The sequence below is a fragment of the Neolamprologus brichardi genome, chromosome 13 (genome assembly GCF_056152115.1).
Source record: "Neolamprologus brichardi isolate AB-2024 chromosome 13, ASM5615211v1, whole genome shotgun sequence".
Lineage (NCBI taxonomy): Eukaryota > Metazoa > Chordata > Actinopteri > Cichliformes > Cichlidae > Neolamprologus > Neolamprologus brichardi.
This window is the reverse complement of record NC_142116.1, coordinates 13,498,680-13,513,683: the sequence shown is the minus strand read 5'-3', so window position 1 is coordinate 13,513,683 and position 15,004 is coordinate 13,498,680. Positions and strand designations below refer to the sequence as shown.

At 39.6% G+C, this 15,004-nt stretch overlaps 1 protein-coding gene across 1 annotated transcript in view; it reads left to right on the top strand.

Annotated features, from left to right (window-relative positions):
- LOC102783075 (protocadherin-15) overlaps nt 1–15,004 on the top strand; it is a 165,202-nt gene that overhangs the window by 62,076 nt on the left and 88,122 nt on the right. Inside the window, exons 7-13 of the mRNA XM_087850190.1 lie at nt 567–686; nt 776–886; nt 2,888–3,058; nt 5,661–5,769; nt 5,901–6,013; nt 8,923–9,129; nt 11,075–11,209. Of these exons, the coding sequence (XP_087706316.1) occupies nt 567–686; nt 776–886; nt 2,888–3,058; nt 5,661–5,769; nt 5,901–6,013; nt 8,923–9,129; nt 11,075–11,209 (966 nt within the window). The remainder of the gene's footprint in view (nt 1–566; nt 687–775; nt 887–2,887; nt 3,059–5,660; nt 5,770–5,900; nt 6,014–8,922; nt 9,130–11,074; nt 11,210–15,004) is intronic.

Below are 15,004 nucleotides of genomic sequence, written 5' to 3'. Positions count from 1 at the left end.
AACCTTTTTTTTTTTTTTAAAATTCAAATACACCTGCAACACCTGCAGTGATTCAAGATAATGCATCAAATCTTCAGACTTTCTAGTCATATGTTTTTGAGATTAAATGAGAGCTCCCCGCTGAGTTCTAAGCAACCACAACTTCTGTTCTTTGCTGTTCACCCTTTGTGTGCTCTGCATGTTCAAAATTCCTGTCACAGTGTGTTATCATAGCCACGTGCAACTGCCCTAACAGTACAGTGAGTCAGTCTACATTGCTGTCAACTTCCCTGAACAAGCTCTTCTGCCCACTGCCTGGTTCTGTGGACTTTGCTAAGGGCTCTTGGGAACAGCAGTGGTTCTCATACTTACTTTTTGTTATTCTGTCAGCAGTGCACGTAAGCTTTCAGACTGCTGCTGACTCCAACATTTTCCCTTTTTTCCCCCATTTTTTGGGGATATTAATGGGATGGAGCGGCAGCAGTAATAGCCATATGAATGTTCTTTCTGCTGTAAGTTGACGTTGTACTCACAGGGGGCTGTTAGAGCTGTTGACTTTTCTTTTTCCCTTGCATATTTTTGTCTAGCTCACACCACCTGGAACAACAATTTTCACTGGCTTCTCGGGAAATAATGGTGCTACGGACATTGACGATGGGCCTAATGGACATATAGAATACAGCATCATTTACAACCCCGGAGACCCGGTATATGGACCGATCGCACATCACAATAAGCATCTTCTACACAAATGCAGATTTCTTTATTAATCACAGTCCATGGCTTTCTCTTTCAGGCATCTAACAGAACAGTAGCAGTCAGCAACAGCCTTTCAGGAAACATTATTTTGGCAGAGAGACTAAACTACGAGGACAGAACACGGTACCTGGTTTTGGTCCAAGCCAATGTAAGCAAACGCATCTGCATACACAAACAGCCAATACTGAGTTGAGTTGCATGATTCAGATTGACGAATGGGGTCATCACGTATAAATAGGCCATGATTTATAGATGCTTTTGAGTGTGTCTGCCTCCACAGTGCACTTGAGGTTAAAGAACTTTTGTTGTCACTAAAACCATTTCTCTAAATGTTGTGATATTTTATTTGAAATAGATCAAACTAAATATGAAGCCAGTAGCCTGCTGCTTTGATGAAGTCAGTGTACGCACATTTTGTATTTAATAGATTATATTCAGGTTGATCATGATTCAGTGTCGAGAAGAATGAACCCTCCAGGGTTTCATTGCAGCTTTTTTTTTGTTTTATTTTGTTTTGCTTTAAGCTGCCTTCGACATAGTTGGTATACCAGAACAGGTTTGATTTATAATTTATTTAATTATGGAATTTTGTACAAGTGATGGGGGGGGGGGGATAATTCTTAATTCAGTATGACTTGCACTGAAGCATTTCTGGCTTCCTCGCCATTCACTCTGAATGTTTGATGTTCTATGTTGCCAGTCTCATAATGATGGGCTGTTGCTTTGATTTAGTGGAGTTACTTACTAGTTACTAGTGAAGTGTTATGAAAAGTTTAACTTTTCAGGTGGCAACGTAGGCATGAGCTGATTTGTGTTGATTCAAATGTTCCAGCATAGGTGGTAGCCAATCACATCAATCAAAGAAACACCCAAGCTGGATGACTCAAAGCCTTCTCGGCCAACATCCAGATCTTAAAATATCGAACCTCTCCCCTGGCGACATGTACCATGATTCATATCATAGTATCTTTTCCTAATCACCCATTACAGAGCCGCTTTCCCTAACAAGCAGCGGTCAAATATAACACCCTATACTGTGAGGTGAAGTGTTGCAGGACAGATAATCATTTAACACTCAACTTGTCCTCTATTCTCTACATTTCCTGCATGAAAGAGCAAAAGACTCAACTCTTTGAACTGGCGAGAGGTCCTCCAGGGGGATTTCATTTTCTCTTGCAAAAGGATGTCAGGGTAAAGAAAAGGAAGAAGACATGGTATTTACTAGAACTCTGCACTGCTTGTGTCAAGAGTTCAATTATACTGAGAACGTAAATCTTTGAAGTGCTGTGCTGCTCACTTCTCTGGATACCACTCAAGGAAGCAACAATACTACGGGGGAATCTTTAAGAGTAGCTGCGGCGCTGTCGGTGTTTTATTGTACAGAGCTGTATTTTTGTGGAAGAAAAGATTCTTAATGAATGTTGATAAGTGCTCTTCAGTCTCATTTAAAGTCTGTAAAGTCGCTATGAAACAAAACATTAAGCAGGTCAGGCATCTAACTTTATAAACGGCGAGATAGTTTTAATTGATATTTCACTCAGAGGGTTTAGGTATGAGAAAAGCCATCTATGAAACTTGTGAGTTGAGTTGTATCGAAATATGTAAAGCATTTATAGAAGAAGTATGACAGTCTTCCACAATTTGACTCTACTTTCAGTAATTTCAGTGCCCAATTCATCCTGCCAGTGTTCCCTGAGTGATTTAAAGATGGTTATTTAAAGTTGTGCAGATGTTTGGAGAAAAAAAAATGACACACACCACCTTTAGTATATGGTTGGATACTCATGAGACACCCCGAAGCGATGAAGCTTTTTCTTGTACAGTGAGATATCAGCCCTTTAAAAATTGCCACAGTTGTAGAAAGTGGAAGAAATATGAAGGTGGAAGCTGAAATGCTTTCTGCCGTTGCCGAACAGCAGTGAGGCTATCATTTTAAAACATAGCTGGAGATGATGTATGTCTCAATTGAAGTTGTAAAGACTCGGTCCTAAAGAATTAGCGTAAATGCACGACTAAAGCTTGTCAGGGTGTTCAGGTATATTTCAGGAGATTTCAGTATAGACACATGAGACCAAATCATTAAGTAGTTTTGGATTTTTCGACTGCTTCAGAAAGTTGCTCAATCTGTAGCCATTTGCTTGTCTTCCAGGACCGCGCTCCATTCCCCCCTAACCGACTAACAGCTACCACAACTTTGACTGTGGATGTTGAGGATGGAGACGACCTGGGTCCCATGTTCCTGCCTTGTGTTTTAGTGAACAACACTCGTGACTGCAACCCCCTCACTTACCGTGCTGCTATCCCTGAATTCACTGAACCGGTAAGAGCCAGGCAGACAGGCAAGTGTGAACACACTGCTATTCCACAAGGTCATTTTAACAGATTTTCTCCTGCTAATATATGCATGAGTTTTTACCTGTCATTCTGTATGTGTGCATATGCATAGTATACATGCTATTCAGATTTGTGAGACATTTGTGCCATATGTTCACATTCTTGTTATATGTTAATCTATGTCACGCCTTTTAAATACCCTAATTGCCTGATTATACCTTGTCTTTGCCTCCTCACCTGAAGGCAGAGTACAATTTGCAGTTTATTACTGCATTTTGTTTTCCATTGTACTCGCAAATTAATCTAAAGCATGAGATGACTTGGGATCACATCTAAAAACCATTGAGGGGAAAAAGAGAGGGAAATTCATATAGATCCGAGGTAGCGAGAGCAACTAGTGCACCAACAGAATTTATGTTAGTCTATACACGATTAGTTGTTTATTTATAACACATATTTTATATTTGCTGTGTATCTCCATGCATGTAATAGTTATTAGAATGAACAAAAGTGAATCAAGCTGTGGTTTCCTCAGAGCAAGGTAGAAGCGCTCCTTTTATTTTGGACCTTTTTGTGTTGTGGTTAGCTTAAATATCCCCCCATTTATATGGCCATGAATGTGAATCTGCTTTCCAGTAGCCTACTCTTATTCCTGTATATGGTTAATGTTTTTCTTGTTATTTTAAGTATAATTTTCCTAACCAACACACTTATAGTTGGACCAGCTGCATTGTGAGGAATTATCGGATTCATTTAGCTCAGCTCAGGCAGTTGCGAGGAAACGGTTTCATCAAGTATGGCTTAAGTGTACTGTGGTGACATGTTCTGAACATGAGAGATGAATTGAATCAAATTATATTGAATGGAGCCAGAGTGTGACACTAAATAACACAAAAGGCTGCAATAAAGACACAGTGGGATATATATAGATGGGTATTTAAAAAAAAACAAACCCTAAAGTTGCGGTTCTTATTTAGGGTGGCATAGCGAGTCACAGTTGTTTGTCCAGACCTTCCATTGATAGTTTGTAATTTATTATTTATGATAAAAGGTTTTCAGACTGTTATGCAAGACACGACAGCACCAGCTACACAAACCAAAGCTTTTCATCATCTGTTTAGCAGGTTTTTTTTTCCTCCTGTGGACACAGCATGTGTTCACCATACCTCCTTACTGTCGATATACATGCTTATACGGCTTCTGATTTGGTCTCTGATTGTTTGGGGGTTTTTTTCTCTTTCTTTTTTTTATTTTTTGGGGGGAATTTTGCAGTGTAACACTAACATGTCTGTCCACTGGGAGAATTGTCTTCTCATAATTGATGAGTGTATTGTAATTAATCACAATAGCTAGACAGACATTATTAAGTTGATCTGTATTTATTTTTTGCCCTGGGGGGATATAATGTGGGCTCTGGAGTCCCCTGGATAATGACTGCTGAAGGAGGGTATTATAGCTAATCATCATTGTGCAGAGCTAGGGGGATTTGATTTAGCGCACCTCCAGACATTGTAAAAGCGAGAGGGTTGGTTGGGGAGGGGTGTAAGGATTACTCCAGAGCTGATGGATATAAATATACCCCCTCAGGGAGGGATTCTTCTTCCAGTGAGCTGTTAGCCATGTGCCTATCTACACTAAGGAAGTTTAGCAGTGGCCCCTTAGCATACACGCACATACTGTGTCAGCCATATGGAGGCGTTTTGCATGAGGAAAGGTATTCTTAAATATGATGTGCTAAACATATTCCCACTTAACCATATGTTGATGCAAATGCGTAAAGGTAAAGCCAAGGTAGTTAGTGCTGATGTATGAGTGTGCATAAGCGGGGGGTATTATCCTAAAGCACCACTAGCAGATTGTCTTTTATGTCCAACACTATCAGGTACATTTGCATGCATGGAAATAAGAAATCTATAAGCTTCGGTTTATTGTTTTCCTTATTCTTATCATTATGTTATTGTGCTTACCAACAAGCTTACTGAAGTATATAGCCAGCAGGTTATATACTTTTTCTAAAGGTGAGAAGAAGAGTTGATACTATCAAAATGTGGGGAAGGAACACATGGCTGTAGCTTTCTACATTTGTAGTGTTATTCACTAGAGGCGCAAAAGAAAAGCCAGCAAGGCACCGCACTGCACAATAACAGCAGTTCTCCTATCAGTTAACATTAATAAGTGCTATAGTGCATAAGCAGGTGGAACTGAGGCGAGGTCTAATCACAGCGGCTCTACTTTAAGGCAGAAAGCACTTTAATGGGCTGGGCTGAAAGCATAGAGTAGCTTCTCTGGAGAATGCTGTTTTTATGTGGAAGAGCAGAGTTGCGAGGACTGTGCAAAACATCACATAAGATTATACAGCAACCAAAATATTGATATAGAGCACACAGAAAACTTTCTGGGGCAGATCTTTTTTTTTTAAGAGGAATTTTCTATTGCCGAACAGTTTCCTGGGTTTTTTTTTGCTCTGCATAAAAATGCAGTCAGAGTTATTTTAGGTGATCCGTGCAACAGTGAGATCTAGAGGAAATTAATCAATTTGCATTTTGATTATGTTGCTGTATTGTTGACTCAGCCACCCCTTGTTGCAGAACAAACTGAACCCACTGAATGTTACCCCTCCGATCCGTGCTGTGGACATGGACAGAAATATACAGCCCCCAAGTGCCAGACCAAGCATTCTCTACTACATCCTAGTTGGTAGGTTCATCACGTATTTTCATTGATTTTTACACTTTTAATGTCTTTGGCTGAGCTGATGCCATGATTTTCCTTTTTTATATTTCTTCTGGGGTTGATTTTACCATAAATGTTCTTATTTTATATTGCAGGTGAACCAAACACATATGCAGCATATTTCTCTTTGAACAAAACCACTGCAGAAATGCGCGTCCTGCAGCCAATCAGCCGGGACTTGTATCAAAAGTTCACATTAGTCATCAAGGTAAAGTATAAAAGCACATTTGACTTATTCTTTCCTCAATAGTTGAATTGTTTCAATCTGCCCTACACCTACACAGTTCTTGAGAAATACAATACAAAGCCTGTTCATTACATTCATGTAACAGTGCAGTGTAATGTTAGTAATTATGACAAATTGCATTTGCAAAAATTTGCAGTAAATTAGTGTCAACTATTAGACATGCGCAGTCCTACAAGAATTGTTAAAACATTTACCGTGATAGAGCCTCATTGTCTGTTTCATCAGCTAAAGGTAAAATATTGATTTCTCTCCTTCCTTCACATTAGGCAAACAACACTACTTTATTCAAGATTTCAATTCTCTTCTATTTTTAATGGGCTTTTGCAAAATTAAGTTTGACTCATCTCTTAAAAACTTTAGCGTGCACCCTTACCTGTTCTACCCAGATAACCTCTGTCCTGAAGGCCATTAACCTTATCTTTAGCTCCTTAGGAGATGGGGGTGAAAAATATGTTATGATTTATGGACTTAGCAGGACAGGCTGCTGTGCCTTCATGAATCTTAATTTAGAGCATAGTCAGGAATTGCCTATGTGCTGCTGGTGCAGCAGTGCAGATGAACTTTCCATCTACCCACCACTAACCTCTAGACACCTCTGAGCAGTGTGTAACGTGCTATTTACTGGGATAGCTGGGGAGCAAAGAGATGAGAGGAAGATTTCCATAAGAGGAAGGGAGGCTGATCATTTGAGAAGCTTTCTGCATGTCTTTGGGATGATTGTGCATTGCTTGAGGAAAGGAGATGGTTCAGAGGGGAAGGAGGAAAAGACCAAGTTAGATAGAGAGGGAGATGTGTCTGGAAGATGGTAGATGGAGCCTCATCTACCTGATTCATGTACAGGGCAAGGAATGATTATTCTAGGATTCAAAGGAGCAGGTGAGTAAGAATTTGACTTTTGTGCCTTGAAGGTTCTGCATAGTCAATGCTTTAGGTAAGGTAACAGTTAAATAAGCAGGAGCCTATTTTAGACAACATGTGCTTTGTGTTTTGAAAGTCATCATTGATGTTGACTTAGGTACATCTACTAAGGTGACTGCGGTGAGATTAAGCCAAATGTCAAAGGCAGACGTGATGGCTTAGTGAAAGTAAGAGAATGAAGAAATGGCACTCTCAGGATGAGGGAATCAGGACACTGGAATCAAAATCGAGTGAAAAACAGTGAATTTTGTAGCTCCTGCAGGCATGTGGGTTGTAGCGGTGGAGAGCAGGACATTTAGCACTGGCTTCCTGAAATAGGGACACTGCTAAGGAGCTAAATCATGAGGGAACACTGTATGTGAAGTGTATGTTATGGCTGTCAATGACAGCATTTTTGTTTTTTCCCTCAGGCGTTTGTGTGAGCAGATTGGATCTCTGGGTCAGTATAGTGCTGGTGTTCTTATTATCACTTTGATAAGGGGATAAGTAGAAAATGCTTGGGGAAGAGAATGTGACATGAGATTGTGATTGAAACAATAACAGGTATGAATCTCAGCTGGAGGGAAGCTCAACTGAATATGCTACAAGTGTTTTTGTCTTTTCCCCATAGTAAGCTATACACATAAGGCAGTAAACATGAAGTCATGGGGAACCTGCAGTTTACAATTTTGCACTACAAGCGCTTACATTTCTTACAATTGGCACTCTGCAACACAAGCCCAGTGAAATTGAGCTAATGTGCTGAATTAGTTCCAGGTCATGGCCTAAACTGATGTTCCCTTAGTCCCCCACTCCTTCTGTATTTTCAAATCCTTAATGTTTCTGAAGCATCCCAGTGTGGGTGGCAAAAGTGACATATGTACTTAGGAGGCGAAAGATTGTAGTGACAGCCTGACCAGACCGCATTCATTAAGTTTCCTCTTACTGGGATGTGGCAGTGTCAGATTCGACTCTAGTGTAAGTTCAGCTTCATTAGGTTTTGTGCAGTTTGAATGGCTGAGACAACATACTGATTTATGGAAATGTACTATGTTACTAAAGTGGCCATGTCACCCACCAGCTGTGCAGCAAAATGAAGTGGAAGGATTGTTTACATTGTTGTGACTGTTATGGATTCCTTTGGTTTGCTGTGTGTTTCTCTGTACATGGCACAAATGCAAACTGATTTTGGATGCAGGTTCATGTTTCACTTGTGCATTTCTTGGAGATTTTACAGCTCTGGATTTATCTTTCCAGTTGTAGTTACATTTTAATAGCTTAAGAGGACATATTGATTTTATGTAATGGGAACTAGATTTTTCAAGAAACTTGTTTTTTTCACAAATGGACTGATACCTGATTGAGCAATGTAATTTTCACTCTTTCAGTGGTCTTGTAACAGAACATTTCTCTAAGCTCTGTTCCATAGCTGAGTGCTGCATGTCTGTTTTTGGTTGAGGATATTGACATGCTGAATAGATGAGCTGTAAATGGGGATTTTATTATATCAGACTGCTCTGTGGTTGATTCAGAAGACAGAGAACCTTTACAGAAAAACAGGGATTTTTCACCTTCAGCAATGCAGACAGATTTGGTATGAGCCTTGTTAATAGTGAAGTGGTTAATTTTGGCATTGAATCAGCTCGTAATATTCCCAAGAGCCTCCTTCTATCACTGGTCACTGATTTGACAGCAAAGGAGTGCCACTAATTGCAGTCCCTCTCCTACAAAGGATGGTATTTCTGTTAAATGCCCCGGTAATTACTAAGTTCTAATCCTAAATGGACCCCTGATTAAATTTAGTCAATATAGCTTTTTTAAAATTGAAATGACACTCAGAGAAATTATGCCTTTCTATTTCTGTGCCTGCATGAGAGTTGGAACAGCATAACTTTCCAGCAGAGTAGTCGTGTTGATATGGTATTTTCCACAGAGTGACTTTCACCCTTGTTCTTTCTTTTCCCTCTCCCAAGGCTGAACAGGATAATGGTCATCCCCTCCCAGCATATGCTAAAGTCATCATTGAAATCTTGGATCAGAACAACCAGGCACCATATTTCCAGTTTGCTACCTATCAGGGCTATGTGAGTGAGTCCTCCCCAGTTGGTACGACTATCTCAGCCAGTGCCAACCTTACCGCCCCCCTGGGAATCGTCGCTTTGGATAATGACATTGAGGAGGTACAGAGAGAAAGAGAGGCTTTATCAGCCTAAGCTCACTGTCGCTTACTCTTTAAAGATGCCCATCCATGCATGTGTGCATACAAACACAAAGTACTTGTAGTGCATTGATTAAATATTGAGCACAGAGCCACATTTATTCATGTGCTTGTATCGCGTTCTCACAGAAAATAACATGTGCATGAGTCATTGTCCCGCTATATTTGTTTTGTTGTTACAGCTGGCTCCTGGTATTACACCTGTAGGTAAAAGGGCTGATTTCAAATGCTGTGGCACGCACAAACTCACACACGCACTCAAACCCACACAATGTTATAAAGGGATGTCCTGATCCAGTTTTGTGCTCTAATCTTTGCAGATCATTTTAAAGATTGACTAGCTTTTGATGCTGAGTTTAATCCAATATTTATGTTTTCCTGCATTATGCAGCTGCAGTGTGTACACTTAATAACTTAAAGTGGGCCTGTGCTGGGCCTCTGTTATTAGTAAAAACGAAATTGAATTCAGAGATTTGGCTTAATAGTTTTGCTTTAAACCTGCAACATGGCTTCAGCTGGTTTCTTTCTAATGTGATATGATGGCCAAAGATTTAAAAATACATGTATATATCTTTGGAACGAGACATTTCCTTGCTTGATTTCCACTTCAAACAAAAGGTTAAATGCATTCCTTTTAGTTGTATTTATTTTGCCCACTCGCTTTACCTAATCTGGCACAATGTCAATGCGAATCTCATTCATTTAAACTTCACTTCATGTAGCCGATACAGATCAGTACTGCTGTTTCCCTTTTACCAAAACTGATTTGGGACATACCTACTTTTAATGCATGCATCACAGTGTGAAAAAGTAAGAATACATTCAGAGCACTCATCACTGCTGGAGACATTCTCAGCGTCTAATTACCAACTTCATAACCCTGCTTTGGATTTGAAAAAAACTCCAACTATTTCCTCTTCTTTTTACTGCAGAATTGCACAAATGATCAATTAAATGGTAATCGGGTCTCCTGTAATGATCGGTGTGTTGTACATCAATCAAGCTGTGTACTGACTTTTGTGCTGGAATTGGAGTGTGTGTTTGGAGTGTTTTGCTTTGATTGGAGTGTCTTTTTTAATGTGCAGATTGCTGTTTCTGCATTTCTAAAATCAAAACTTTACAAATTGATTCTTCCGTGTGGGGTGTTAACCGTTTCTTTAACAGCTTACAAAGTGTGCGTGCGTGTGTGCATCCACCTTAGTGGAGAACACTAACTCACTCACTGCACTGTTAGACTCGCACAGTGACACGCAGCTAAAACAAATGATTACTACCTTTAGTTCATCTTTCAATACATAGCAAGTCTTTGCAGAAGATTAACACATCAAAGTGGAAACAGAGATAACAAAATCAATAAGCCACCCAGTCCCGATGTTTACCAAACTCTCTTAAGAGGACTCATTGATGGATGTGAATCGAAGCCGACTTGCAGCAGTGGACCACAGTTGTATTAACACAGCAGTGATGACGCACCGTTATCAAAATGGCTCTTTTTCAAAATGTTTGTCAAGCTTTTTGTTTTCATCTGGAAACCTTAAACCAAAAGCTGAAAACCCCATATCCTGCCTGCTTAATTTTTTTCCCCCTGAAGGAACAGGTGTAGTAATTAGTAAAGACACCTTTCTATTGCTTTCTTGATACAGTCACATTCATAAAGATGTGGGGTTCTTTGAGTGTTTCATGCATGTTAAAAAGACATTGGTTTATGGCTCATTGCCTTCTTCTATTTTCTCTAGAAAGATGGGTGACCTGCCAACAGATTACTTTTTCCAACTCTTTGGCAGATCAAAATGTACCATTTGATAGGTTTCTCAGCTCCACAGCTGCGGCCTTGGAAAAATAAATTATTAAACAGTCATGTCACCATGGCAACATGTTTCTTTTTTTGTATATCTTTCTTTCGGAAGACAAAAGACCCCATGGTGACGATTACCCTGGATGACTACACCGTGATCTTCAGCCTGACCCCAACTGGGATAATCCGCTACCTGAGGCTCCTCAAACCTGTGGACCGGGAAAAGCAGATGGTCTATACTTTCACGGTAGGCCCACAACTCGGTGTAGCTATCTTCACAACTGCACTCCAGCACTGTGACCCACATCTTCCATTTTGTGTATTTAAATAGAAGTTCAAGATTAGCCATGTACCAAGAGGCACTTGGAGATACAAAGCTGACCTGACACTTCCAGAGCAATATGACCTTTATTAGTGAACCCATAGCAGTGAAGTGAGGCAGTTTGTCCACTTATACATTTCCATCCAACAGTGGACCAGAGGCATATCAGTTTTGTATGCTCAGTAAGATTTGTGGTGCATGTTTATTTTAATGTTATGTAACAATGCATAGATTTTAATACTATACACATAAACTGTAATGTGAGAAAAATTTTAGGGGTGGCAAATCCCAGATAAATCAGAAACAAAATCAAGTAGCTTATTGATCAGGTTAGCATCATCCATGAAGCAAGAAAAACATCCTGCAAATACAGAAAACTTCAATAGAGAGTTGTACTCTGAAACTTGAAAATAGCCATGAAAACTGATAATTCATTTGTATTTTATCTTTAATCTTTTGTGTGCTTAGTGTTATTAACTATACATGTAGAATTATCCTGTTATTAAGTAATGATCTGCCCATTAATAATTAGTATTTCACCAAAAGTTAAATTGTACTAGAACTGTAATAGTTCTCGTCTTGCTATTTCTCTATTCCCTTTGTTCTTCTTTATTTGCTATAGATTTCTCTATTACTCCTGAATGTAGTCAGGTATATGGTATATGAATAAGCTCCATAAGTTACTTGTGTTTGAATTATTTTCTTGTCTTTCTTGGCCTTCTTGCATTGCACGCCACTTCCTAAAACTGTAAAGACAAGACAAAATGCTTCTGGCTCTCAGATCAGGGCTTGCAAAATTGCTAGCCCGATGTCCCGGGGCTAGCGATTTTTCCAGTCGGGCTACCAAAATCTATCTCTGCCCTGCCCGTCGGGCTATTGTAGGAAGGAAAAATATATGTCAATGCTTTTGCATTCTTTCGGAAATGTAGCTGGGTAATTATGTCATTGGCATCGGTGAGCCACTGTCAATATGTGACATATTGCAATCGCGTTTGAATTTGCGCTTGTTTTTTGCTTTCACTTTGCAATTGCGCGAACTGTGTATAGAGAGCGACAGTACTGATTGGTGAGTGATGATAATTTGCGCACCAATTCCTCTGACATCGTCTTATCAATCGTTAGCTTACTATCAAACGTGACAAGTGAAATCTCCCGCAGCTTAAACGTGTGAGAGGTTGATCACGCAGAGAATCGCTGAGCGTTATGTGAGTGCGTGTGTAAAAGCAGCAGGATATATATTTTAGTTCTGCTGAGCCAAATAAGACAGGTCAGGGTGAAGAAGTGACAAAACGGAAAAGTTATGACAAATCAGACTATAAGGCAAAAAGAAAGTGCAGCTTTATGATTTCATGGACACAAGAATTTCTGTGGCTGCAATATGACGAGCTAAATAACCAGGGCTGCACATAAGTGGTCCGCAGGTGCGCATTCGCTGTCAAAATAAAAAACGCGCACAAGATAAGAAGTTGCAACGCGTGTTTGCATACGTAAGATTTTCTGGAGGAGGACAGACATTTGTTTAGAACTCTTAAAGATGTCGAAGAAGCTCCTTTAAGCAATTACTTTGGTGTTCCTCCACCTCCAAAGAAATGTCAGGAGTCCGAACCACAAAAGAAGCGCGTATTCTCGGAAAAGTGGTTGCAGGAGGTGAGCTGGCTTCAAACAAATGATGAACGCACAGAGATGTGGTGCAGAATGTGCTGTGAAAATCCCGCTCTAGCGGACAAAAACAGCCTTTTATATGGACGCAAACGCGCATTGCAACTTCTTATCTGGTGCACGTCTTTTATTTTGACAGCGAATGCGCACATGCGGACCACGTATGTGCACCCGTGTAAATAACATAATGTTCTGCCGGGTGTGTTGTTGGTTTTCCCTCGATTTCTGAGTCGACAAGCGCCTTTGTTACTGGGACCAGTAATTTTAAGAAAGGCCCCCATTAGAACCCATGAGAAATGCAAGAAATGCATTATTGCTCAGTCTGCAATATCTTTCCCAGAACAAACACCAATTGCAAATAACATACTAAAAATAAACCTGAAAAATCTGTTTAGAACAGCGTGCTATGTTGCAAAGAGTGAACTACCACTGGCACAATTTAGCAGTCTTTGCAAACTTCAAAAAGCAAATGGCCTAGATCTTGGTTCCACTTGCCTCTTACCCTGACTTCAGTGGAAATTTCAGATTGAGGATCTGACACAGACTGATTCATGTTCTACACAGTTCTTACAAGTTCATAGAAATTTCTGTTCAATTAGAACCAAGTATTTCAGTTGATGATTGTAATTTTTATACAGTGTTGTAATTTGTTTTTCAACAATTTTTTGATTAATGTTTAGTTTCCGTTACAATATTATACATTAAAGTATAATATTGTAACGAAACAAAACATCAATCAAAAAATTGCTCTCTTTTTTATTCGGGCTACTTAAATTTATTTTGGGCTTCCAAAAACTGAAGAGTCCCTGCCCGAAGGGCTACCAGGGACTTTGAAATTTTGCGAGCCCTGCAGATCATAATCAAAATATTGTTTGCACTGTCCATGTTGGCTTTCTTGTTTCTTCTTTTCTTCTTTTTGACTTTGACTCACAATACAAGTCATTCAAATTTATTGGAACCCTGTAATTTGTATATCATATGAAATGGTTCAGTCTCACTGAGCTCCACAGCTATGTTTTATCTGATGTTTTCATTGTTATTAATTTCACATTAGCAGTCTGGTTCACCAATTTTAACTGTTTTGGCTTAGAGAGGTAGTAACTTGTTTATCCAGGGGTATTAGCAAACCAGCAGTGATACTACAGCAAGCTTGCTGGAAATGTTTCCCCGGGGACCGCAGAAGTTTGAACTGGGATAATTTTGTGTGCTGTTGATTTTGGTGTAGTGCTGGATTTGGTTGAGTTGGTGAAAGTGCTTTGGACATCAGCACCAGCGGTATATGAAGGAATGTTTTATTTATTATGTGTGTGCGTTGTTGACCCTTTTGTGCTATGTGTGCTCAGCTTTATTTATCCTCTTTGGTTTCTCTCTGGTTTGGAGTATGAGAAGCCTAAAAGCTGGTAAGTGCTAAGAATGCTTTTGAGCTCAAGATCCATTCTGACAACACTTTACAGAGATGCTGAGAAGCTGTCAGTTGTAGGTTGATTGTGTTGCGTTTTTTAGATAGCCATGCTTGGCACAGCTTTGTAGAAAGATCTTTATTCAGTATCACATGTAAAAGAGAGAAATTCCCTTCTCGGATCATTAGAAGCAGTTGTTCTGCTATCTTTTGGTAACGTCCTCTTCATGTCTCTTCACTTGAACAGACAAGTTGCACATTAAATGCTATAAAGGTTTTGAATAAATTCTAGAGATATATTTTTAGTGAGTTTCATTTATTCATTTATTCATTTTCTGTTTGTTTTTTTAATTAATTTTTTTTATTACATCATAATGTATGTCACTGATTATCGGGGTGCTATGTTGTACTGTTATTACAATATTCAGTACCGTGTAGATGTCTTGAACCACCAATCTTTTCATTATGTTTTGCTTCTAAGGAGCCAGACTTTCTTGGACCTTTTATCCCTCAGCCATCAAAGGCTGATGGGGTACTGTCGCCACACGCAGGCCAGCAGGCGTAGACACCCAAGTTTGTTAATGCGGTAATTCAAATCTCAGTGATCTCTGACCTCAAGGACAGGGGCCAAGTTTTCTGAAAATCTTATGATGGGATAACTC